This window comes from Dysidea avara, chromosome 9 (genome assembly GCF_963678975.1).
Source record: "Dysidea avara chromosome 9, odDysAvar1.4, whole genome shotgun sequence".
Taxonomy (NCBI): domain Eukaryota; kingdom Metazoa; phylum Porifera; class Demospongiae; order Dictyoceratida; family Dysideidae; genus Dysidea; species Dysidea avara.
The window spans coordinates 3,599,606-3,623,940 of record NC_089280.1 but is presented as its reverse complement, the minus strand read 5'-3'; the positions used below and the strand labels follow the sequence as shown (position 1 = coordinate 3,623,940).

General features: G+C 39.6%; 1 protein-coding gene and 1 long non-coding RNA gene across 3 annotated transcripts in view; both read left to right on the top strand.

Annotated features, from left to right (window-relative positions):
• The first annotated feature begins 9,216 nt into the window (after nt 1–9,216).
• Nucleotides 9,217–10,541, top strand: LOC136267323 (uncharacterized). The gene is made up of 2 exons (XR_010706639.1): nt 9,217–9,321; nt 9,375–10,541. It is a non-coding gene; the product is annotated as an uncharacterized lncRNA (long non-coding RNA).
• A 12,800-nt stretch (nt 10,542–23,341) lies between these two features.
• LOC136266866 (interferon-induced very large GTPase 1-like) overlaps nt 23,342–24,335 on the top strand; it is a 29,291-nt gene continuing 28,297 nt past the window's right edge. For both annotated transcript variants that reach the window (XM_066061887.1, XM_066061886.1), the window contains exon 1: nt 23,342–24,250. In XM_066061887.1, coding sequence (XP_065917959.1) covers nt 23,363–24,250 — 888 coding nt within the window. In that variant the 5' untranslated portion in view covers nt 23,342–23,362. The remainder of the gene's footprint in view (nt 24,251–24,335) is intronic.

The following is a 24,335-nucleotide window of genomic DNA, read 5'->3' as shown; positions in this document are numbered from 1 at the left end:
TGTGGCAGTGTGTGAGTTATAATGTTGGTGGCTTTGTGCACTGGAATTTCTGCACATCTGTACAGTACTCATGCAGAACACAGTTCTCATGAAGGTGGCGTATCAAGATGTGTCCCATTACAACCATGAAAAAGATTAGTTTTGAATGGCAGGGATGTACTCAACTTTGATGATGTTGCATGAACTAACAAAGTCTTTGAGTGTGGTATGAGGATCAATTTACCAATAGTTGGTGCATCACCACAATGAGCTATGTTCTAATTCAACTTGCATTTGGCACATTCATTTTGTATATTTGTGTAGTCAATTTGAGTTACTGAATTGTAGTTTTATTTCTACATCCTAGTCATGGTAGTGTAATGTTTACTTATCGCATGACCAAGTGTGTATGCAGTACAGTATTATATCAGCTGTACTGAGTAAGGTCAACACAACCATGTGGATTTGGATAGAGAAGAGTTCTTTTGTTGCTTTCTGAATCAAGGTGCATTACCAAGATGAATCCTTCGTATGAAGAGTGGTTAGAGAGATTGACTGATTGATTGTTGGTAGAGAGGTTGTGTGTGTGTTCTATTAGGGTAGATATCGCGATGTATGTTCTATTAGGGTAGTTCAACAGAGATAAGTAAATAGAGCTTCTAGAAGTTTCAGCTGTCCCTGTGGAGTTACCAAGGAATGAAAACGTATCTTATGTCTCCCTACACATTGAAGACTGCAACAGTCACTTCATGATGTTGTCCACGATTCGAAGCCTGGTAAGGTAGATGTATGTTATATTAGAGTAGTTGAACGTAATCTTCCGTTCTGTATCTCTCATAATGGCGAATCTTCCTTGTGTAGTCTGTTAGGTAGCCTAATTGGAGTGATCATAGCTCGTTAAATTGCCACCCCTACTACGACTGTTTCCTTCTCCCTTACAGTGGTGTTGCTGGTAATCCTCCGTTTTAGGTCTGTCTGTAGTCCCTGTCATGCTTGCATTCGTGTCGCAGTAGCTGACACTTCTCTATCCTTGTAGTGGACAGCACAGCAGAGTGTGTATACCCGGCAAGTCTTCCTTCTGTACACTGTCAAGTAGCACACCCACTACGAAACTCTCCTTTTATACTGGTGGGTGTGATTAAAAAAAAATTTTTTTAGTTGCCGGATGATAGCGTACACACCAGATCACATGATCAAATTCGCTGATGTGATTGGTTAAATGATGAAAAAGTGATTGATCCTATCTCACTGTAAGCTTTGAGATATTAAATTATAACCGTGACGTCATCTGATTTCTATTGGCAACGCGTGTATACCGGGATGCCGTATACGCGTATCGTAAACTTATAATGGCCATTGACAGTGATAAGTATCTCGCAACCAAAGTTAGCACGTAATGATAGACACGAAAACCACCTTATGACACATTGATTTGGACGGGTAGTTGATTTAGCGAGTTTGAAGCTAATCGGTTCATCTCTCATAATGGCGAATCTTCCTTGTGTAGTCTGTTAGGTAGCCTGATTGGAGTGATCATAGCTCGTTAAATTGCCACCCCTACTACGACTGTTTCCTTCTCCCTTACAGTGGTGTTGCTGGTAATCCTCCGTTTTAGGTCTGTCTGTAGTCCCTGACGTGCTTATATTCGTGTCGCAGTAGCTGACACTTCCCTATCCTTGTAGTGGAAAGCACAGCAGGGTGCAGAGTGTGTATTCCCGGCGAGTCTCACCTCTGTAGACTGCCAAGTAGCCCGATCATAGCTCGTAGACTTGCCACACCCACTCGAAACTCTCCTTTTATACTGGTGGGTGTGTTTAAAAAAATTTTTTTTAGTTGCCGGATGATAGCGTACACAACAGATCACATGATCAAATTCGCTGATGTGATTGGTTAAATCATGAAAAAGTGATTGATCCTATCTCAATGTAAGCTTTTGGATATAAAATTTTAACCATGACGTCATTTGATTTCTATTGGCAACGCGTGTATACCGGGATGCCGTATACGCGTATCGTAAACTTATAATGGCCATTGAAAGTGATAAGTATCTCGCAACCAAGGTTAGCACGTAATGATAGACACGAAAACCACCTTATGACACATTGATTTGGACGGGTAGTTGATTTAGCGAGTTTGAAGCTAATCGGGGGAAAAACCTGGGAGGAGTTTGTGTTTGAAAATTTTATGGCCTCGATTTTAACGTTTCTCGTTCTGTCGGCCACAGGGGAGAGAAAAGTTTAGTGTAGGCTGGGGGATGGGGAAGGCTGGTAACACGATAAGGGTCTCCAGAAAGTTATGGACGAATTCATGTCTTCCTCGTGTAGTTACGGTGATTTAAAGGGTATTTTCCGTAGTTTAACGAATCGCCACCAATCCTGCATCATAAGATTTGTCTCTAATTCTAGAATTGAATGGTAGCAATCCGATTGAAATCCGACCAAGAATGACGGATCGGTGCTCGAAAAACACGTGCGTGGGCGAAGAGAATTAATATATAGATTAGCACTTTACAGTGACCACTTATTTAGGTGTTCCTCTATCAACTACAAAAGTTTCTGGAACCCCAGAAATAGTACACAGGGCCGCCCAGAGAAATTAAGGGGCCCAGGGCAAAGAGTTAAAGTGGGGCCCTTGACCCAAGTTGTAAGGTGAAGACCAAACAAAAAAAAAAGTCACAACCTGCTGGCAATGACAATAACTACCCATCACCAACCATATCTCCTTATGTATAAGCTTGCTACACTGCTCCTCTGAAGAATACTGTGACTGCTCTATTAGAGTATTTAGATCTGACTGCTCTATTAGAGTATATCGATCTTTTAAACAGGTATTCAGGGGGCCCTTCATGGGGCCTCCTGGGGCCCCTTTCAGGCTGGGGCCCGGGGCAAAATGCCCCAGTTGCCCCCCCCCCCCCCCTGTGGGCGGCCCTGCATGCGCGGTTTGAGCATGCGCGTGTTTTGAATAATAAAATGCGTGCAATGCAGGGTTTTGGTATTTGCTAACTAGTGATGATCCGGTATACTTGCCGTAAAAGTGTGTATAATTCCGGTTATGCAATGATTTAACTGACGCGGAATTGAACTAGTCTCACGTGGCCAGACCGCTTTTTTCCGTATATTGGGTGGGGAAAAAAGGGTCTGGTGCAACTCCAATAGCTGTTTACTTCTGAGCCGTCCCCACATTCCGGGGACGCTAATTGAATAACATTGGTCACAAAGGAGGTGCCATGACGTCAGTAAAACTATGAAGTATTCCTACACTCCTGTGAGTCTTGTTACACGATGAGGATTAACTTTCAAGACGCTATAAAAGAGACATCGGAGCAAATTAAGATTCGTTTAAAGGATAAACAGATCTCTAGTTAACTTACTGACGTCATGGCACCTCCTTTGTGACCAATGTTATTCAATTAGCGTCCGCGAAATGTGGGGACGGCTCAGAAGTACCAGACCCTTTTTCCCCACCCAATATACGGAAAAAAGCGGTCTGGCCACGTGAGACTAGAATTGAACGGCTTCGATACCTGCGTACTGTTAGCACATTTGTCGAATCACGTTTTTGTGGTTGTCGATGTTGGTGGCATCAACATTATATTTTTGGCAGGTGGTCAGGTTGTTTCATCACGTGATCCAATGTCACGTGATCCCCTCTAAACGCAGGTCGGTGACAGGCGCGTAGCTATGGCACGCCATCTGTAACAAAAATAGGCTGTTAAATCGGGCCCTTTTAAAGCAAATCCGGCTCGATTTAAGACAATCCGGCTAGACTTAAGAGCTGCAAGCTTATCTCGGGCCCTATTTAAGCTATCTCGGGCCCTATTTAGCTAAGCGTCTTATCTCGGGCCCTATTTAAGTTATCTTGGGCCCTATTTATGTCTTATCTCGGGTTAAAAACTCTATTGTTGGCTCGCCCACACCTCTTGCAGATAGCTCTATTTAGTGCATCGCTTTGTGTGGAGTGCTTGCTTTACTTGACTTCAGGGTGTACACGCGGTTCTGTGGAATATGAGTGTAGAAGAGTCCGGAAGTGCGACCGCGTCTACCTCAAGCGACTTATTTGATATTCTTTGAATACGAAGGTTTCATTCAGCCCCTATCTGTCAGTCGTGAAAACGTGATACCATCTGTAGAAAAGCAGCTAGCCAAATTAGGTATGTAGCAAACTGTTGCACTGGTATATAGTAAGTTAAGTAAACTGGCAGATTTTAAAACTATATAAATTATACATGTAATTGTGTATCAGGCCACTGCTGAAAACTGTATTTTTATAGCTACTGAGCACACTGAGTCATTTAAAAGGTGTCTCTTAGCTACAGTCAGTCCTAATTAGTGCCTACGTATGTTAGTGTATTGTGTGCAGAAATCGATATGATTGTCAGCTGTGCACAATGCATATAGATCACACTAGCTACTGGAGGTTATAATGTGTAATTCCGTTTGTGCTGTACATGTATAGGTCATGATATCACAGTTCGTGAAGTAGCCATAAGAAATGAAAGCAAGAAGCGAACAGCTGCCCTACAACGATGGTCTACTAAGTGGCACCGTTTCGTGGATACAACTGGGATTGAAATAGCTGATGGAGATAATGTAACTATCAGAGAGCATGTTTGTAAAGCTGTGGTTACTGGTGAGCAGCAATCAAAAGATGAGGTAAGGCTTTTGTGTTTTTGGTATCTCATATTGAAATTAGCCATTGAAATTAACCATTGGGATTGTGAACCTAATAAAATTTACTGATTGTAGTGAAATTTCGCATATCTACCGACATGGTAAGTTCAAAAACGTATGAGAAACCCACTAAAAGTTGGCTTAGGAAACACAGTGTCTGTTTATATAGGCCTACAGAAACTAGAACAAAGCTATTCTAAATTAAGTTACTCACACGGCACTTTCTCGAAGCAGCTCTCCTTAACTTTTGTCTTTAAACTGAATGGCCCACTCAAGGGCAACAACTCTTCATACAATTCCCTCGAATTACAGAAGTACTATTCATGTACACAATGTTCCAGACTGTTTTTTGTGTTTAGACTAATTAGTTTAAGGTGAATTCCCATAGTCTTGGTAACGGGTGAATCCCACAATACATTACGCATTGGGCAAAATGACGAACTGGGTTCAGAAACTGTGCTGGGCCCACGTATCCGCTGCAGCTACAATCTTGAAAATAAGGTGGAGTATTCCTTAGAGGCATGTGAGTAATTAGCGGGCCATTTTTTGTTGGTATCACTACGTAATGTTGTGGGCGCTTTAAAAAAGCACAAAAATCACTGTGTTTTTCACCATTTTAAGCATTTTACATACTTTTGGGGGTGTGTCCCTTTCAATATTAATGTATTGATTCTTAACCAAATAAATTCAATATGTAACAGTTGGCTGTAGTAGAAAGTAACACGGGACGGTGTGAATGGGATGCATCATACATTTACTGAATATATCTACTACTGTTACCAAGAGTTTATAATAATATGGCAAAGGGTATCTAATGCCATATGGTCCTGTGAAAGATGGTTGCTCAGAAGTTAAGTGCTTTCTTTCCATGTAATACATAGACTTTAAATTAAGAATATTTGTAGACTTATATCCATTTAAACCAGCAAATTGAGCACAGATGATCTCAAACACTAGGGCATGCATTTAGCATAGCCAGCAAGAGCAGCACTGTTGTATTAAAGAGCTGATATCCTCAAGAGAAGCACATCTATCAACAAAAGGTGGAGTACTGTTTGGAATTTTCAATTGCATTGCCATGTTAACAGGAAACACCTGCCTTTGAGTGGTGTTGTAGTTGAATAGAAAATATACTAGCCAGTTGCTATGTTTAGTGGAAAGGAAGCTGTTTAACTTATGGAAAATCATCTTATGTGCATGCATGGGCAATGAAAAGATGGAAAGAACAAGGCATATGGCTAATTGGGGTTCAAAATTATACTTTTGTAGTAAGATTAACTAAAGCTGATATAAATCGAAATACTCTAATAGAACAGTCAACTACTCTAATATTCAAGAAGTTACCAGTGTGTAAGCTACCTATTCTTTTTTGGTATTTCATCATTGTACCAAATATCATGCCATATACTAAGCACTTAAGGTGGCACCGAATCAGTTAAGTTTAGCTGCACAATACTGCGTTATAGCTGAACTAATTGTTGGAATAACTTTACTTAGGAATATCCTAGCATGGTGTTTCTTACCTCACTGAGCAATTCTATGCTTTCCTTTTGACGTAAACTGACATGAAAGCTGCTGAAAATGCTCCCCTGGATGTTGTGGTTGTTCATACAAATCACCCAACGTAATGTTCTCTAAAAATCGAAGCATACTTTTATTTAGATGTGGTTTATTTCAAATTTTGATAGTCTATGGTACTTAAATTTGAAGATATTGAGCAAAAAGGAGGCCCACGAAGACAGGTATGGACACCACACTCAAGATCCTACATTAAAAAAAGCCAGAGATCACACGACATTGTGTGTGCTGTTCATAGAAAGCCATAGTAGATGGTACTGAGTCTTATGGCATATTCATAGTTTAGTTTTCTTTCTAATGTCAAATTTATTCATCACTACTAGTACCAGTGTGAAGAAGTCTAACAGTGCTTAGGCAATTTGGTAAGTATATAATAGCAGAGGTGTGCTAATCCTGCATTCCCTCAACAACTGTGAATTCATTATGTTGAGTAAGTAAGATACTATGAATCATAAATTAATGTAGAACAAGAAGTGCTATGATATTGTGTCTCTCTAATTTTTTGTGCGAAGTGAAACCTGGGAGTAACTAGTTCTGGTAACATGGACCTTAGGTAAAATAACCTCAGTTGAGGGTATATTTTTCTTTCCAAAACTTGTGATCATACTTGGTTCTATGAATTAATAGGTGAGAGCTGTCAGCTAGGGTCCAAACAACGAAGTCACACCATTTACGATTCATGATGTGCATCTGTCCTTGCACTTGGTAAAAGTAATTGTGTTTTTGGCTTCAGTTTGTATCCACCATTGATGGCCTTGAGAAAAAAAAACTGGGTTTGCTGGAACACACATCTTTGACAGACACAAGAGTAGGACACTTGATCTCAAGAACACCATGTGGATTGGCAGCACTTGGATCATACACCAACCCATCTAGTGTGTGGAACTTTATTCACCAGCCCATCATCAAATGTCTCCATTGCCTAAAGCAAGCCATTCGGTAGCATTAAAAGTGATCCTACAGAGAAATAATATGGTAAATGTGTAGTATTTTGGTTGTTCAGTTGTGGCCTAAGGCATATAGCTAGCTATAAACATGTGACTGTTCTATTAGGGTGACTGTTGTATTAGAGTATCTCGAGGCAGCCTGCAAGATATGCGCTTGCCCCAAAAGGGAATGGTTTCGATCGATTATAGAGTATGTCGAGTCAGCCTTCCAAGTTGAAGGTGTGTGGTCACTGAAATACAGCTAGTGCAAAAGGGGTGTGTCATCGTTGTTTCAATCGATAGATCGATAATGCGTAGAATGAAGAATGGGTGTGATCTTGTGACCTATTGTGAAGCTATCTAGTACCAGTACCTCCGTACAGTACCCTCCATCATAGATATATCAGTAAGGAATATAATCTATTCCTCCGTAAGCAACGTAGTCTAAGCGCCTTAAAAAATCTTATGGCATCTATTATGCTGCTTAAAGAAAGTGTCGATACGGAAAATTAATGCCTCGATATGGTTTCGTTGGATGAAGAAGACAAGCAGCCTGATTGAAGATAAAAAGAAAAGACAAGACACAGAGGGCACACAATCGTCCTTGGAGGAGGAATCATAGGGACAGCATAACTGAAATGTTAGTGGAATTAAAATGGCCAACAGTGGAAGATTGTAGGAAACAGGCACGTCTGATGCTGTTGTTTAAGTTTGTAAACAAATTAATTTATGTTCCAAATCAGTATCTGCCAGTGTTATCTCCTGCAACAAGTACCAGGGCAAACCATCCCTTGAAGCTATTACAGTTGTATGCCAGAACAAATCGATATAGTAACTCTTTCTTACCAAGATCAATACCAGACTGGAACAATTTAGATATGGAAGATCTTGACAATATAGACTTACTTACTTTCAAGAACCGTTTGCAAAATGCATAGACACTAAAATTTTGATTTTGTACATTAGCGATTTACCCAATGGGTTTTGCTAATCAATAATAATAATAATAATAATAATCGTCGGAACCCCAAAAGGCACATCCCACTGGTGAGTTTGTTATTGTGGCATAGAATGGTGGCCTTGCGCTGCTTCGGTTGGCCTGTAGCCTTGTGAGTGTGGTCAGTGAGGCAGTGAGGCTAAAATTCGAGTTTTGGCAATTTAAAAAAAAAAATTATATCCAGCCACCTGTAAGTGAAACAATCTGACTTTGGCCCCATCACCATATGCCCAATTACATAATTACTGTAGTTTTTGGCTGCGACTAACTCCTTTTTAGCTCCTGGACACACTGACAATATAAATGATGCAGCTTAAAGTTGAACTTCAAGGGATTTGGGAGTGCAAACCTATCACTTGTATAACATACTTAAATATATTCTTTAACAGTTGTCTTAATGAAGGTTCAGTTCAGTGTGTAATGTGGTACATGCACAAAGAAGTTTGGCTTAAATTTTATTTCTGACGTAATTCTGTCTCATTGTAAATGCTTGTAAGATACTTCATTATATAGTGCATGTACTTTTGCAGTGCATACATGTAATCAGCTAGCTAAATTTTTTATTGTTGATTTCCCATTTGGGAACAGAAGTCTTCTTGGTATTCCCAATATCAGACAAACTGCTATTGTGTGTATGTTCATAACTGACTTTAAAGTCCATTACTACATCAAGTTTGTCTATGGTGAGCTAAAAGAGTTGATTTCAAGGGAAATCCTACTTATTTGCTTATACACGGGAAGGGGTTGTACTTATTTGGATGTAAAAATGATATTGGACTTGCATTCCAGTAGTCCATTCCCGCACACTCTTGTTGCTAAAATCTTTGTACACAAATATACTAAGAACTAGATATCCAGTTTTCTAAATGACATGGGAAACTGCATCCATCACTATTCAGTGGGTTGTAGTGACATAATTTTTGGACGTTCTTTGGTTGAATGTATTGAGTCTTGCCAGTTAAGTGGCGTTCAAGAATCTGCAGCCCACTGCTAAATGCTGAATACATTTTTATGGGTATCCACAGCATCCAGCTTTTAATTAGTACTGTTTACATTTTAAGAACTGGTATATTAATGCATTATTTTTCATTATTGTTGCAGGATTATAGATCAATACTTGACATATCTACACAAGACGGCGGTGTTGATCTGAACTCCATTCTATTGCAAGGTTACTTTTTGCGATGATGTAGCACTTTAGTTATCTATATATTTCTCCATTAGCTGAGAAAGATCGGAAAGAATTTATTCAATCACTGAACACCAAGTTATTTTTTAAACCACATGATGTCAACAGAAGTACCATCTTACAAGATGTTTTTGCTTTGTTTGGGATTGAAGAAGTGTTGCACCACTACCCACTCAAGATACACTTTGTTGGTGAAAAAGCCGTAGACAGTGGTGGTGTATGTCGTGATATGTTTGCTGAGTTTTGGCAAGCAGCCTATGCTGAATATTTTGAAGGCTCGAATTTGTTAGTGCCCTCGGTGAATGCTCAAACAGACATGACAGCTTTGCATCTCATTGGAACTATTTTGTCTCATGGCTATATATTTTGTGGTGTATTACCAACACGGCTTGCCTTCCCAACTTTGTATGCTAGCCTTGTGGGTGTCAGTGTTAAACTACCTAGAAGTATCCTTTTTGGTTCATTTATTGATTATCTAACAACTGTGGAGCAAAACACTGTAAAAAGGTGCTTAGGTATAAAATCTAGTGCATTTTCAATTGACTTGCAAACCCAGCTGATTGCTATACTTGACCGATTTGGGTCAAGGAAGGTTCCTAAACCAAACACTTTGAGACAGTTACTGATTAGCGCTGCTGAGTATGAATTTCTACACAAGCCTCTGGCTGCAATTTCTTGTGTTAATGCTGGTATACCCAAACAGGAAGTACAGTTTTGGTCCAAGTATTCTGCTGATGACCTCTACACCATTTTTTAATGCCTCACTGCTTCACCTAGCAAAGTCCTGAACCTTATTGAAGAGCCTGTTCTGTTGAATCCACGAGAAAAGAAAGTTTTTGAATATTTACAGCAGTTTATTGGAAACGCATCCACTGAAGATGTTGGTAATTTCCTTCGATTTGTTACTGGAAGTAGTATGTGTCCTACAAGGAAGATCCAGATTACATTTAACAGCCTTTCTGGTTACGCTCGTCGCCCTATTGCACATACATGTGGATTTACCCTTGAGATTTCGACTGATTATAGTAACTACCTACAATTTTCTGAGGAAATGAAGGCTGTTTTGACCAATAAAAATAGCTGGATAATGGATGCAATAACCGTTGCAAACAAGGCTGACACTCTTAACTAGCTATAGTTCTTTTACACTATGTGCTATTGTGTGTATTGATTTACAAACTTTATTTAAACGTCTGAATTTAGCTATATTGTTATTAGTGCTTTACAGTGACCAACACTGAAGGTCTAACAGCAACATGTGTTGCAGCCTTAGGATTACCTAATTTCAAGGACTTAGACTTAGTGACTATAGCTGAAAAGGTGTAACAGAAAAGGGACCAAAGTAAGGAATAAAAATCCCTCCAACCCCAGGAATCGAACTGCAGGTCACCCAATGTCTATTATGTTTATATAGCATTCTATATGACCTTAGTCGTTTTTGATAACACATGACAAAATCTACCGTTAAAACAAGCGACTGCTCTATTTGATTAAATGCTTTCTTGGTTCTAACTAACGTGATGCATTACATAATAATGTGTATTGCAGAAAGAATAACTGCAGCTATGATTATGATTAATTACAGGTAAAGGCACAGCCAGTATACCCGATCAAAAATACTTATACGAATAATACGATGAAAAAGCACAACTACAGGGAAAGGGGCAAGTCGTCATCATCCCCTTGCAGAGCTCTCAAAATCAGTCTAGCATTATTTGTCCATATCAACATACAGAAAGTTGTTGAAGTAAGTTTTTTCTCTTCACTTTAGGTGAGATGCTACCACAGGTAGTGGTATGGAATGAACATGAGACAGCAGTTAGCAGTTAAGCACTGCCACGTAGGAAAACAAAATTGCTACATGGATCCAACCAGTCAGACACAATATATGACATTTTAAAGTTTGCAGTTTTCCCCATACATTGTCTATGTGGGGGGCAACAGTTGCCCCTTCTGGACAATCACATAGACAATGTAAGGGGAAACCACCGATTTCAAAACCTCATATCTCAATCCCACAAATTATCCATGTGTTGCCCAGAAGGGGGCAGCTGTTGCCCCTTCCCATAGATAAATGTATGAAAGAACTACAGATGTATTATATCTCATGACCTACTGTACATAAATTATAGCTATAACTATATGCTATCCTTTAAAATTTGGAGATGTTACTATAGACATTCAAGTTGCTAGGAGCAACTTTTGTTATTATGACATTCATCCATTAGTGTCTGGTTGGTTGGACTTCTTATATGCTATCCTTTTGAAATTTGGAAATATTACTTTAGACATTCATTTCATGTCTACAAAATAATGTAAATTCAGGTTGCTAGGGGCAACAGTTTAAAATTCCTTATTATTAACTTTACATGGCTAGAAGTCCAACCAATCTTGCTCTTATATTTTTTTATAGTGTACTCATGCTACAAGGTGAGAGGAAGAAGGAACTCATATGAGGTTTTGAGTTATGAGTGTATACAGTTATAGAGTGTATACAGTTATGAGAGGAAGAAGGAACTCATATGTTGCCCATTTCAGTTATGAGTGTATACATTTTTTGGCAACATATATTGTATATACTGCATGTTTTCAACTTCATTTCACTGTTACTGTTAGGCTTGCGCCAATTATGCCAGCATAATTTTGAGCATAATAGGTTAGCAAAAGCATCAAGCATTATGCCAGCATAATAGGATGGTTTTCAAGAATTTTAATTAAAATGCGCAATGCATGTGCCAAAAATATTGCAGGCATCCTGCTCCTTGGCTTACAGGTGACTAACTTAGGGGGTTTGGCTAATAATGCTTTATCAATATCTATAAATAGGCCTGTGTCAGCATAATAAAAGCATAATACAGTAGGTTTAAGTGCTATGCCAGTATAATTCTGGTGAATATTTCGAAGTATGAAGTTTAATTCCTTGAATATAGATCTATACTCCCTAATAAAGCAGTCAGTGGAAAATGCGGGCTACAGTATAGAGCACCCAGATGCTCGGTGCTCTCTAATAAAGCAGTCACTTTATAGTAAAACACTCTAACAGAGCATTCACTGATTAAAATGTTCCAAGATTATTGTAAGAAAGATTGTTAATCTAGGAGCATAGTGAAAACATAATGGGATCACTGAAAGAGCATAATAGGTGAAAATTTTGGGAAATTTCTGAAACAGTTTGGGCAAACTTTTGAGCTCAGGTCTATATAAAATTTAATAGTAGAGCTAATGATTCTAAAGTCACACAATTTAACAGCAGCATCTACACAGGTTTATTTGCTTTTTAAAGCTTCCTTTGTGCAATATTATCATACATATACCTATACAAAATTAATGGTGACTGGAGCTCAAAATAGGTTTAAGCAGCCTTTGTGGTGTATATAGCCTTATGCGGCCAGACGGCTTTTTTGCCATTGAGAAGGGTTCTGGATCCCATGCACACACATCTTGAAGCTACCTGTCTAATACAGAAGAGTTCTTAGCTACTAGCCACGGCTTGCATATAATTATGCTAATGCATTTAGTCAATATCTGAAGTGGCACAGTACAAAAATTGTGCACTTTTTCATAAAAAAGGATTAAACTTTCCACATAAGTAGTACTCCTCATAGTATAATTGTTTGATATAATGCCATTGCACAATTGACTTTGGTGACCTTTATGGCCTTTTTTCCCAGAAATTTAATCATTCTTGTCTTCATCTCCCAGAGGCATTAAACAAATTGTTAAAACATGGTACCAAAATAAAGATATTGTTACATGAAACAAACATAGTTTTGTTTATTTGAAGTTAATAGGTGATTTCATTCCAAAGTTACGATCATTTATATTACCCTTGAATTTTGAGATAATTTACCTCCTCATGGGTAATTAAACCCCCAAGGGCAGGTAAACTCAGAGAATTTTGCAGCTAATAAAAGTAATTGTAACTTCAAAATGGAATTACCTGTTAATTTCAAATGAAAACCTAGTTGATTCATTCAACAAGACCTTTTCTTTGGTATCATGTTTAACCATATCAATTAATGCCTCAGAGAGATAAAGACAACTGAAATGATCAAATTTTTCTGGGCAAAAATGGCCATAAAAGTCACCAAAGGTCAAACCTTCAATGGCACTATATCAATAAATACATGTCATGAAGAATCAAGACACACGGTAGTGTGTCGTGCGACCAAGAAAGCCGGCGACCTACCTTGAGTACTGACGTATATTGAACAGCTTTTTCATACATAGCTCCATGGCCCCTTCTCTAAAGCACACCACTTTTGCATTAATAGCTGGCCCCAGGTAGGGTACGCCACACAGCAAATTTGATTAAATTCGCAACAGCCATTTGCAAGATATGGGCGTTCAAAGTTTCGTTTTAATTTCTTCATTTTTTTCATTCTTATTCCGTACGGGGGCTACGGGGGGCTCCGATTTCTTTTCGCACACTTTGCAAAAAAATTGCTATAAAATTCCTAGTCTCGCGGCGCCCGACCCTAAAAAGAGGGTCTGGTGAAACTGTGTACGAAAAGTTTGGCGCTGCCGGAATGTTGGAAGCTCCAATCAGATCGCTCCATTTCAAATTGATTATGTAATGCGTACATTTCAAAAGATTCGCGGCTTACGGTTAATTACATCCGGTGACTCTGCCGCTTAAACTCATTGAGAAAACAGCCATACAATTCTGTTGGGTTCGTTTTAATGTTGAATACATAAAGTAGCGCTATTAGTTTGGTGATGCTGTAAGCGGATCTGGTTGAATGGATGTTGTGACGTATACAGTGCACTTACGTAACACGTAAAACGTCATCCAATAAACATTCCAGAGCTCAAACTTTTTTGTACACAGTTTCACCAGACCCTCTTTTTAGGGTCGGGCGTATGGCACGCCATCTGTAACAAAAATAGGCTGTTAAATCGGGCCCTTTTAAAGCAAATCCGGCTCGATTTAAGACAATTCGGCTAGACTTAAGAGCTGCAAGCTTATCCAGTCGGGCCCTATTTAAGCCTTATCTCGGGGCCCTATTTAGGCGGCTTATCTTGGGCCTGATTTAAGGGCCCATTATCTTGAGCCCTTTTTATGCCTTATCTCGGGCTCCATTTAAGAACTTTTCAGTTAGTCAAGTCATTAGGTCCAAGTCCCTGAAATTAGGTTAGGTAATCCTAAGGCTGCAGCACATGTTGCTGTCAGACCTTCAGTGCTGGTCACTGTAAAGTGTTAATAATAAATAAAATAAAATAAACTCTATTTGTTGGCTCGCCCACACCTCAGTAGTGCTGGCATCGCCTTGTGTGTTTAATACCACTTTGAATTCTTTGTGTACGACAATGAGTGTAGCATCACCTAGTCAAGTCTTGAACCTTATTGAAGAGCCTGTTCTGTTGAATCCATGAGAAAAAAAAGTTTTTGAGTATTTAAAGCAGTTGATTGGAAACTCATCCACTGAAAATGTTGGTCGTTTCCTTCGATTACTTCAGTGACCAACCGTTTGCAGGAGAGTCACAGTAAAATCCGAGGGTTCTTTTTCACCATGGATTTCTGTTTGTGGAGGTATACCACAGGGAAGTGCCACTTTTATTCCTAGTATATGTCAATGATATGCCCTCCCTGGTGTACCATGGTAACCTCTTGCAGTTTGCTGATGACACAACTCTAATTTGTTCTGGAGATACTTGTGAAGAAGTTGAGAAGAAGTTATTGCACAACCTTGAGCTGATTTCTAAGTGGATCTTTCAGAGTAAGATGTGGCTCAATGTTAACAAATCAAGTGTGATGTGGTTCTCTTCCAAGCACAGCAAAAGAAAGTCAGAATATCCTCCTAGCTATTATGATTGATGACCAACCTCTTACAGCTGTCACTCAGCAACGCTATTTAGGAATAATTTTTTATTGTTGTCTTCAGCGGAATGCTCAGGTGTCTGAAGTGTGTCGTAAGTGCTCTTACTATTTATATCTCATTGGATGCAGTCACAAACATCTACCTGTTTCCCTTCTTAAGTTGCTAATGGAGTCCAATGGTGGATCCAGGATGGGGCATTTGGGGCAAATGCCTCCCCCCTCACCTTGTGGAGGAGCCATACCTCTGATTAAAATACTAAATTTTATGCCAAGCCAAGATCAGCTTATAAAATTCACGAAAATATACACATTTACTAGCATTCATTGGGGCGAGCCCCACACTAGCGAGTCACCCACGTAACTTTCGTCTCAACGACCATGCCCAAAAAACTACAGAAGAAATCGGAAAGAGACCCTGAAATAAACGGACTTACCGTGAAATAAACGGCGTAAATCACAGCGCTTCCATATATGTTCGTCTCATCTACCATGCCACGGAGAAATATACGATGTAGATTACAGCACTTCCATATATGTTCGTCTCATCGACCATGTTACGGAGAAATATACGACGTAGATTACAGCACTTCCATATATGTTCGTCTCATCGACCATGCCACGGAGAAATATACGACGTAGATTACAACACTTCCATATATGTTCGCCTCATCGGCCATGTTACGGAGAAATATACGACGTAGATTACAGCACTTCCATATATGTTCATCTCATCGGCCATGTCACGGAGAAATATACGACGTAGATTACAGCGTATGAAACACGTGTATCAGCGCGTGAATATGAAAATCACCTAAGGTTGGCTAAATGAATGCAGAAGAACGGCTTAGAAGAAGGAGACAGCTGTACAGATTGAGAAGGGACCGAGAAACACCAGAAGAAGCTGAAGAAAGACGAAGGAGAAACAGAATACTCCAGAACAAGATATGCTCGGCAAAGGGACACAATCTTGCAGCAGAGAAGGCAGAATTAGTATGTAAAATAACGAATCAGTCACACAACAATAACATTGATTTATCTACATAATAATTTTGTTTGCTTGCTTATGCTTTACGTTGTGTTATCAGATTTGTATATGTACCATGCTAACATTGATTTTATTTGTTTTGACAGTGCTTCGAATCTCGGTACAGACACAAATCCTGATGTAAACATCAACGGATCACAAAGTGCTACCACGTTCACTTGAATATACACTCATCATCAACTACCTATTGCTGCTATGCATACTCCCATTAAATATGTTCAGGCTCGCCCCACGATGCTGTTTGCATCTGTCTAGTTACGAATTCACCAGGAACTAAAGCAAACCAAAGTCAAACCAACTATGAAATTATCACCCAGCACCTCCGTGCATACTAAGCGTCTCTAAAAATAATTATCGTGTTGTTTAAGACATTCAGAGCCTTTTAAACAGTTTTGAAGACTTCACAACCATCTAAAAAGGCCAAAATGGTAAAAATCAAAAGTGAGACACTACTAAGGGATGTATTAGTTGCTGCTTCAAAAATGCAGCAACTAATAAGAGGATCTGGCTCTCCCTAACCACCTACAACTTGCCTGCTTGTGCCCCTCCCCTTGCCAGGTCCTGGATCCACCCCTGGAGTCCCTCATTTCATCGTGCATCATGTATGCTCTACCATGCAGTGTGGGGAACCCCTCTTCTGAATCACCAAGTTGGCCGCTTACAGCATATACAGAATAGGGCGGTGAGGGTAGTCTTCTCCCTTAAGAAGTTTGATCATGTGTCTGTACCACGTGAACAGCTAGGTTGGCCTAACATATCAGAAGAAATTGAGATCTGTAGCTTGGCAGCATTTCATCGTCACTGTTTTAGTCACCAGTGCCTGCAACTGCAACCTCCAATAACATTTGGTCACTCTCACACCTATATCACTTGGTGTAAGGCCTATTTTGCTATCAGCACTTACCATCATCTGGCTAGAACACAGCAATATTTTCGACATCGTGCCACTTGCTGGTGAAAAAGCTACCATTTGAAGTGCCCCACAACATGGAGAATTTGTCACTTTAATGAAGGCCCACTGTATGACTAATAATAATTAATTTGTGTATTATTTAAATGTATTGCTTTGTATGTGTCATGTCTCGTATGTTTTTCAGTTTTGTAGCTACTTGTGTATTTGTATATGTCTCAGTGTACTCTGACGTGGAAGAACGGCTATGCCAAACGTCATGAGTTTAAACAAAAACTCAAATCAAAATCAAAATCAATCAATCGATTTGTTACTGGATGCAGTGTGTGTACTACAATTTTAAAGAAGATCCAGATTAGAATTACACTTGTCGCCCTATTGCACATACATGTGCATTTATCATTGAGATTTCAACTGAATATAGTAACTGCGTGCAGTTCTCCACCGAGATGAAAGTTGTATTAAGCGATGAAAACAGTTGGATCATGGACACCATATAGCAAGACATGCAACTCTGTTACCATGACTGCTCAATCATAGCTTGTGATTCCTTAATATTAAAAAATCATTATAGCTAACACAAATCAGCTGTATGATGTCTAACACTGAATCAAGTGGTTGCATGCTGGTAGATCCATAGCTATCTGGTGCAATTAGTGGATTGACAGTCTGTTGTACTGAATTGCAGTCCTCAGGAGTGGATCCAGGGTTTGGCAGGGGGGAGGGAGAGGGATGCCAAGGTAGTAGGCATAAGGGTCTAAGGGCACAGCCCCCAGAAGCTAAAGCCATTTCATATTTTTCAGGGCTAAAAGTTTTGATGTAGTTTTATATACAAATTTCTAAATCATACTGCTTTCTAAGTGGACTACATTGATCAAGAGTTATAAGTGATGGACATGAGTAGCTGAACTACTTAATAATAATTTACCTAAAGAATGGCACACACAAGACCAAGTGCATTTCATTTGCAAAATATCCTTAGCTGGCTAAGTGTGCCCATGCACGGGATAGTGCTGCAGATGCTAGTAATGTTATAACACCATGGTACATCCATTAATAGAGTATGCCAACCCAGTCTGGTTACCTCATACAATGCAGAGTCAATTATTACTGCCTGACATAGGCCATTTGTCAGACAAATATCATGCATGATTGTTAATAACTTCTACTGATCTTATTCCTGTTAACTCATCCACCAGAGGTCACAATCAAAGATTCCGTCAGATCTATGCTCGAACAACCCAATACAGCAATTCTTTTTTTCCAAGATCAATCAGGCTATGGAGCTCACTACCTCAAGAACTTATCCAACAACCATCATTATCTATCCTTAAACAGCAGTTGAAATCATTCATTTTCTCAGCAAATTAACATCGTAGCAACATTATTTCTTTATTAAGTAATACATATGTAGCTTAGTTAGTGTTAGCGTAATGTATGTGCATTTATCGTCAACTCAAACTGAGGCTGCACATTATTTAATAAATATAACTATGAAAGTAGCATTATGTGTGGTGACTGTTCTATTAGAGTATCTCGATCTTGCATTATGGTTTCCCTTTTTTGGGAGGGAGGGGAGGGGGCACGTACCTCCTGTGGTCCTTATTTTGTTGATGGATGAATCGGTTATCACTTCCTCATCCTCATTGTATTCAGCTGTTAGTTTGCCCATCATCAATTCCATGCATAAGGATCATTAACATTGTCCAAAAATCAAGTGCTGATAAGACATAAATAGGGCCCAAGATAACTTAAATCATATAGATAATATATTGTCCGGAGGTATATATTATCTATGCTTAAATAGGGCCCGAGATAAGACGCTTAGCTAAATAGGGCCCGAGATAGCTTAAATAGGGCCCGAGATAAGCTTGCAGCTCTTAAGTCTAGCCGGATTGTCTTAAATCGAGCCGGATTTGCTTAAAAAGGGCCCGATTTAACAGCCTATTTTTGTTACAGATGGCGTGCCATACGGGCGCCACGAGACTATAAAATTCCCAGTCGCCACCTTCCACTATGTCAATAACTACATGTACAAGAGGACACTCTCAGAGATTCAGACAAGTGTCAGCTCACTTAAACTTTTATTCTCACTCATTTTTTCCTACCCATACACTATTAAAATATGGAACAGCCTCCCAGCTAGCTACTGCAATTGAAGAAAGTAATATAGATGACTTTAAGAAAAGGATTGTAGACTATTAATTTTTTTGTATTAACCCAGCTATACACTAATTAAATGTTGTATGCTTAGTGCTTAATATATGTTTTCTTGTGTGTATCTGTGCTTTATACTCCCTAATGGAGGCCTGCACAGTATCAATAATTATACAACCAAGTACTAAAGATAATAAATAAATAAATGAATAAATAAATAAATAAAATATGCAAACGTGTAACTTGATTGCCTTGATCTTTGGCACAAATGAAGAGTGTGTAACGGTGGATTCATGCACCAAGTTTGTTGTGAATCTGAGGAATATTCAAGGAGTTATGAGTGGAGTTCCTTGGAGTTCATGATCAATTGGAGTTCCTTGCTCACCGCCACAGTATCAATTGGTAAATATGTATACAAAGGCCACCAAAGAACACATCAAAATATCTGTACTACAGTAATGTACTGAAGTAATTCATGTTTAAGAGTGGTGATATGCAGCTACAGCTGCATAATTATGGTATGGGCAAGACTACGTAGATTTTAACAGAATAATAATTTTCACTATGGACCAACAGATGGTGTTGAAACTTATATTCAATAGACAGGAAGAGCTGGAAGAAATGGAAAGCTATCTCATTGTTGGCTATTAATTACAAAAAACCTGATGAAATTTTGTGATAAGAACACGAAGCAAAAATACCACAACTTGCAGAAGGGACTCATTGTTTTCAGGGTTTTCCAGCTACAAGATCTATGAATGTAACTGTAATTGTTGTGATGTGTGTGCAGAAAAGTGTAAGTGTGAGAAATGTCTATATAGATCTGTTTAAAACAATTCATTAATAGGTAACATACATGCACTGTACTTAAATTAATTATTTTATTCTTTTGGGTATACTTTTACAATTCTAGAGCACATTCTTGTAACCACTTGATCAGTTTGTCATAAATTATTTCAACGCTTTCAATGGGTTGTATCAGTATACATTTTGGAAAAGATAAATGACTTCGTCCTGGAATCCATTCAAATACTCGTCCCTTTTCTCAGTCTAATTTCTTTAATAATGACATGCACTAGACATGCATCATGCATAAAGTGGGAACTTGATCTGTATATCTGATGCTTGTTATTAAGAACATTATTTACTGGACCGTCCCATACACTGACTAGCCTTAGAAATTGCTGTCTCTGATTTATTAGCATGTAAATGGTACATATATTCTTTAAGGATTCTATTAATATAACATGTTCAATGTAGATATCACACAGAATGTTGTTTCCTGGCTTTTGCCAGTGTGCGTGTTACGCTTTCACATGCTGTAACTACACATGCATGTCAGCTGGTAATTACTGGAAGCATTGCGAATTTTGTGATGTCATTAGTTTGAATGGCTTCATAAGCAGCCAAGCTTTTGTATTGCGTGGCACCAGACCCTTGTGGTCTGGGTTCAAAACTAATGGAGTCTGCCTCAAATTAATGGATGAATTCTCTTGAATACAATTAGCTATAACCATGCAAGATTTACACATTGTCTAACATCGCTATCATGCTATGTGATAAGGTGATAGTTGCACACATGACAGGCTCTTCAATAAGGTTCAAGACTTGACTAGGTGATGCTACGTATACATGCACTCATATTAGCGTACACGAAGAATTCAAAGTATTAAACACACAAGGCGATGCCGGCACTAGAGGTGTGGGCGAGCCAACCGGAGTTCTTAAATGGAGCCCGAGATAAGACTTAAATAGGGCCCCAAGATAAACCCTTAAATCAGGCCCAAGATAAGCCGCCTAAATAGGTCCCGAGATAAGACGCTTAGCTAAATACACTGTTAAAATGAAGAGTAACCACAACTCTCAAGGAGTTCCCAGTGTAGGGAGGATTTAACACCCCTGGAGAGTAACCATTACTCCAAAGGAGTAACTGGGGAGTAACACATGCTCTGAAGGTGGTGTCACTTACTCTTCAGAGGAATGGTTATTCTCTTCAGAGTGTTGGTTACTCTCCATGGGGTGTTAAATTCTCCCTACACTGGGAACTCTCAGAGTGGTGGTTACTCTTTATTTTTAACAGTGTAGGGCCCGAGATATAAAAGCTTAAATTGGGCCCAAGATAAGCTTGCAGCTCTTAAGTCTAGCCGAATTGTCTTAAATCGAGCCGGATTTGCTTAAAACGGGCCCGATTTAACAGCCTATTTTTGTTACAGATGGCGTGCCATACGTAGCTGCTTTTCGAGCCTTTGTTGTAGCTAATCTGTATGATTCGATGTTGGATTTTTGGCCCCTGCAGCTAACTCGAGCCTATCTGGGCGAGAGTTCCATAGCCCGTGCTGTAGAGACGGGTCTGACCTTTCACCTTATTCCTTGTCTATTAGGAGTTACAGAAAAGTTTTTTTTGTTTTTTTTTGAAGATATAAAGAAAATAAGATTAGAACATACAAATAACAGTTAAACAATTAAATCAAAAACTGAGTCTCTGATTGCACCAAGGCCACAGGAGCACTTTTGATGTAACGACCTTGTGAAGATCGTGCTCCTCTAATGCATTGGATTGCTGAGCGAAGTAAACAAAATGACAATCTACATCTAATCCATCCTAGTACTGTGGCATAAGGGTCATTCCATTTGTCAGACAATAAACTCGCCAATCGCTTGTAAAAAACACTGGCTTCATGGCCCATTCCCCCGGAAGCAGAGAACACTAGAGGGGTAAAAGAACTGTGTTCCACTTCACGGATTCGCAACTCATAAGCTCTCTTCTTTGTTATTTCGTGTTTCCTGTAACATGACTGAAGGGTGGTTCCACTGTTGGATGGTGCAAGTGGGTTAAAAACTCTGACGTCCGTATAACATTTTTCATAACGACCACCCCAAAATCCATTCATGGCAATGTCAAAGCGTGCGCCATCCTGAGTGTTGGCTGTCTTCTGTTGAAATCTTTCATCACTTAGAGGCTGCAGATGAGGCTCAACCTCCACATCATGGCACACTTCAGATAACAATTCAGCTGTGATATCCCCCACTTCGTTGTGGCGTATTGAAGGGAATCCACCCTTTGGACAAGATAGGGCATGATCAACAGAAGGAGTAAGGGAGTATGTGGTGGAATTTGTAGAACAGGGTTGGGAGTGGGCGGGGCACTTTTACGCACGACAAGTTGAAGTTCGATCACACGAGTCAACAAATGGCGCATTCTGCATCACATGCGTGATTGGCTGGAGGCGTGCGTGATTCTTTGTGTGCTAACCACGGTTAAACTATTAACCTTCATTTATACCCGGTATTGCGCGCGTTTTATTATTCAAAACACACGCATGCTCAAACCGCGCATGTCCGGTTGTTGCAAAGACAACGCAATTTTCTGTACTGCGGTTTTCCAAGTTCTTGCAATGCAAAGCGTCATGCGCTATACAAGCATGTACGTGCGCAGTTGTTCAACAGTGGATTTTCAGTGACAACTACTGACTCACAGGACTTCAAAGATGCCTACGCATACAACTCGACAGCCACAGAATATTACAGGAGTATTTAAAGAACTGCGCATTGACACATCATTAGCGCATGACGCTTTGCATTGCAAGAACTTGGAAAACCGCAGTACACTATTCATTTTGGGCGGGCACATCTCCGTTTTTCAGATTTAAATATAGTAACTCGTAATCTACGGGACTATTATTAGAAGTCAAACTCTTAATTAAACGCGCAGCGCTTATTTTCCATGCAAGAATTCGCTACAGTCAGTGGTTCCCTAGTGAATAGAATTGTAATGGTGAACAGTGTATTCATGCGTGGCCCTTGTGCGTGGCTGCCACGCCGGAAGATTTTCTGATGCCCGAGCAAGGTGAGCTGATGCCTGGGCAAATGCCCGGGTGTAGATACGCCACTGCACTCAGCTCACGTGATCGGGCGCGCGCCATGTCTAAGTCTGCACATAACGGAATTCCGTTACAACATCCACCGTATACTTACAGTATACGTATAACCTCTATAATGAGTACACTGGGGCGCGCTACCAGTTACGTATCATATTAATTTCGCGATTATCACGTGGTAACATGATACTAACATCAGGGGCGTAACTGTAATGGCGGGCAAGCATGATTCCGAATTACGGCAAGTTTTGCAACTGCAAAATGTAAAGAAAACTAAGCGAAAACTGGGTAATGGCTCTAATGCAGAGGTATTCGAAGTAGAAGTTGGTGCAGCAACTCGACAAGGAGCATTTCGTGCGGCAGCTAAGATAATGTTCGAAAGCATTCAAGTAGGAGCATTTATTGATGATTTTCATAAGGAAATCGTTACACTGAGTCACGTAGACCATAAAAATGTTGTAAAATTTATCGGGATTCATTACCCTCCACGTGCTATAGTTCCATGGATAATAATGGAGTTGATGCACACCAGTCTGTTTAGTATGATTGAAGAGTATAGAGGGGAAAAAAAGGACATCACCCTGGAGATGAAATTGCATATCCTCCTAGACACGTGTAATGGTCTTCAGTTTCTTCACAGTAAAAACATTATCCATAGAGACCTCACGTCAAAGAATGTTCTGCTTACAGAGAGTTTTGTGGCAAAAGTTGCTGATCTCGGGTTAGCAAAAGTGTTAAAGAAAAATCCTCAAAGTTTTACTCGGGGAGTGTGTACGGAAGATTTCCGCCCACCAGAATCTTATTTGGAAACTCCAAAATATGGGACGCCATTTGATGTATTCTCGCTGGCATGTATTTGCATTCACCTAATTAGCATGCGGTATCCTGATCCAGCTCGTGGTTTGATACAAGATGAGATAACTGAAGAAATCATAGATCTTCATTTAACAGATTTTCAGAAAAGAAAGAAGTATTTCACAGAAGAGTTTACCCAAATACCAGGTCTAAAAGATGTTGTTGAACAGTGTCTAGAGAAAACCCCTCACAATAGGCCAGCAGTTGGGAAGATTATTTCATTCTTGGAAGTAAAATTGTCTCAGGTGAGTGTTGTTGTTGGCACAGTTACTCTTGTCAGCCAGTAAACGAAGTCACCATAGTAAAAGTCACTTGTATCATTTCCAACCA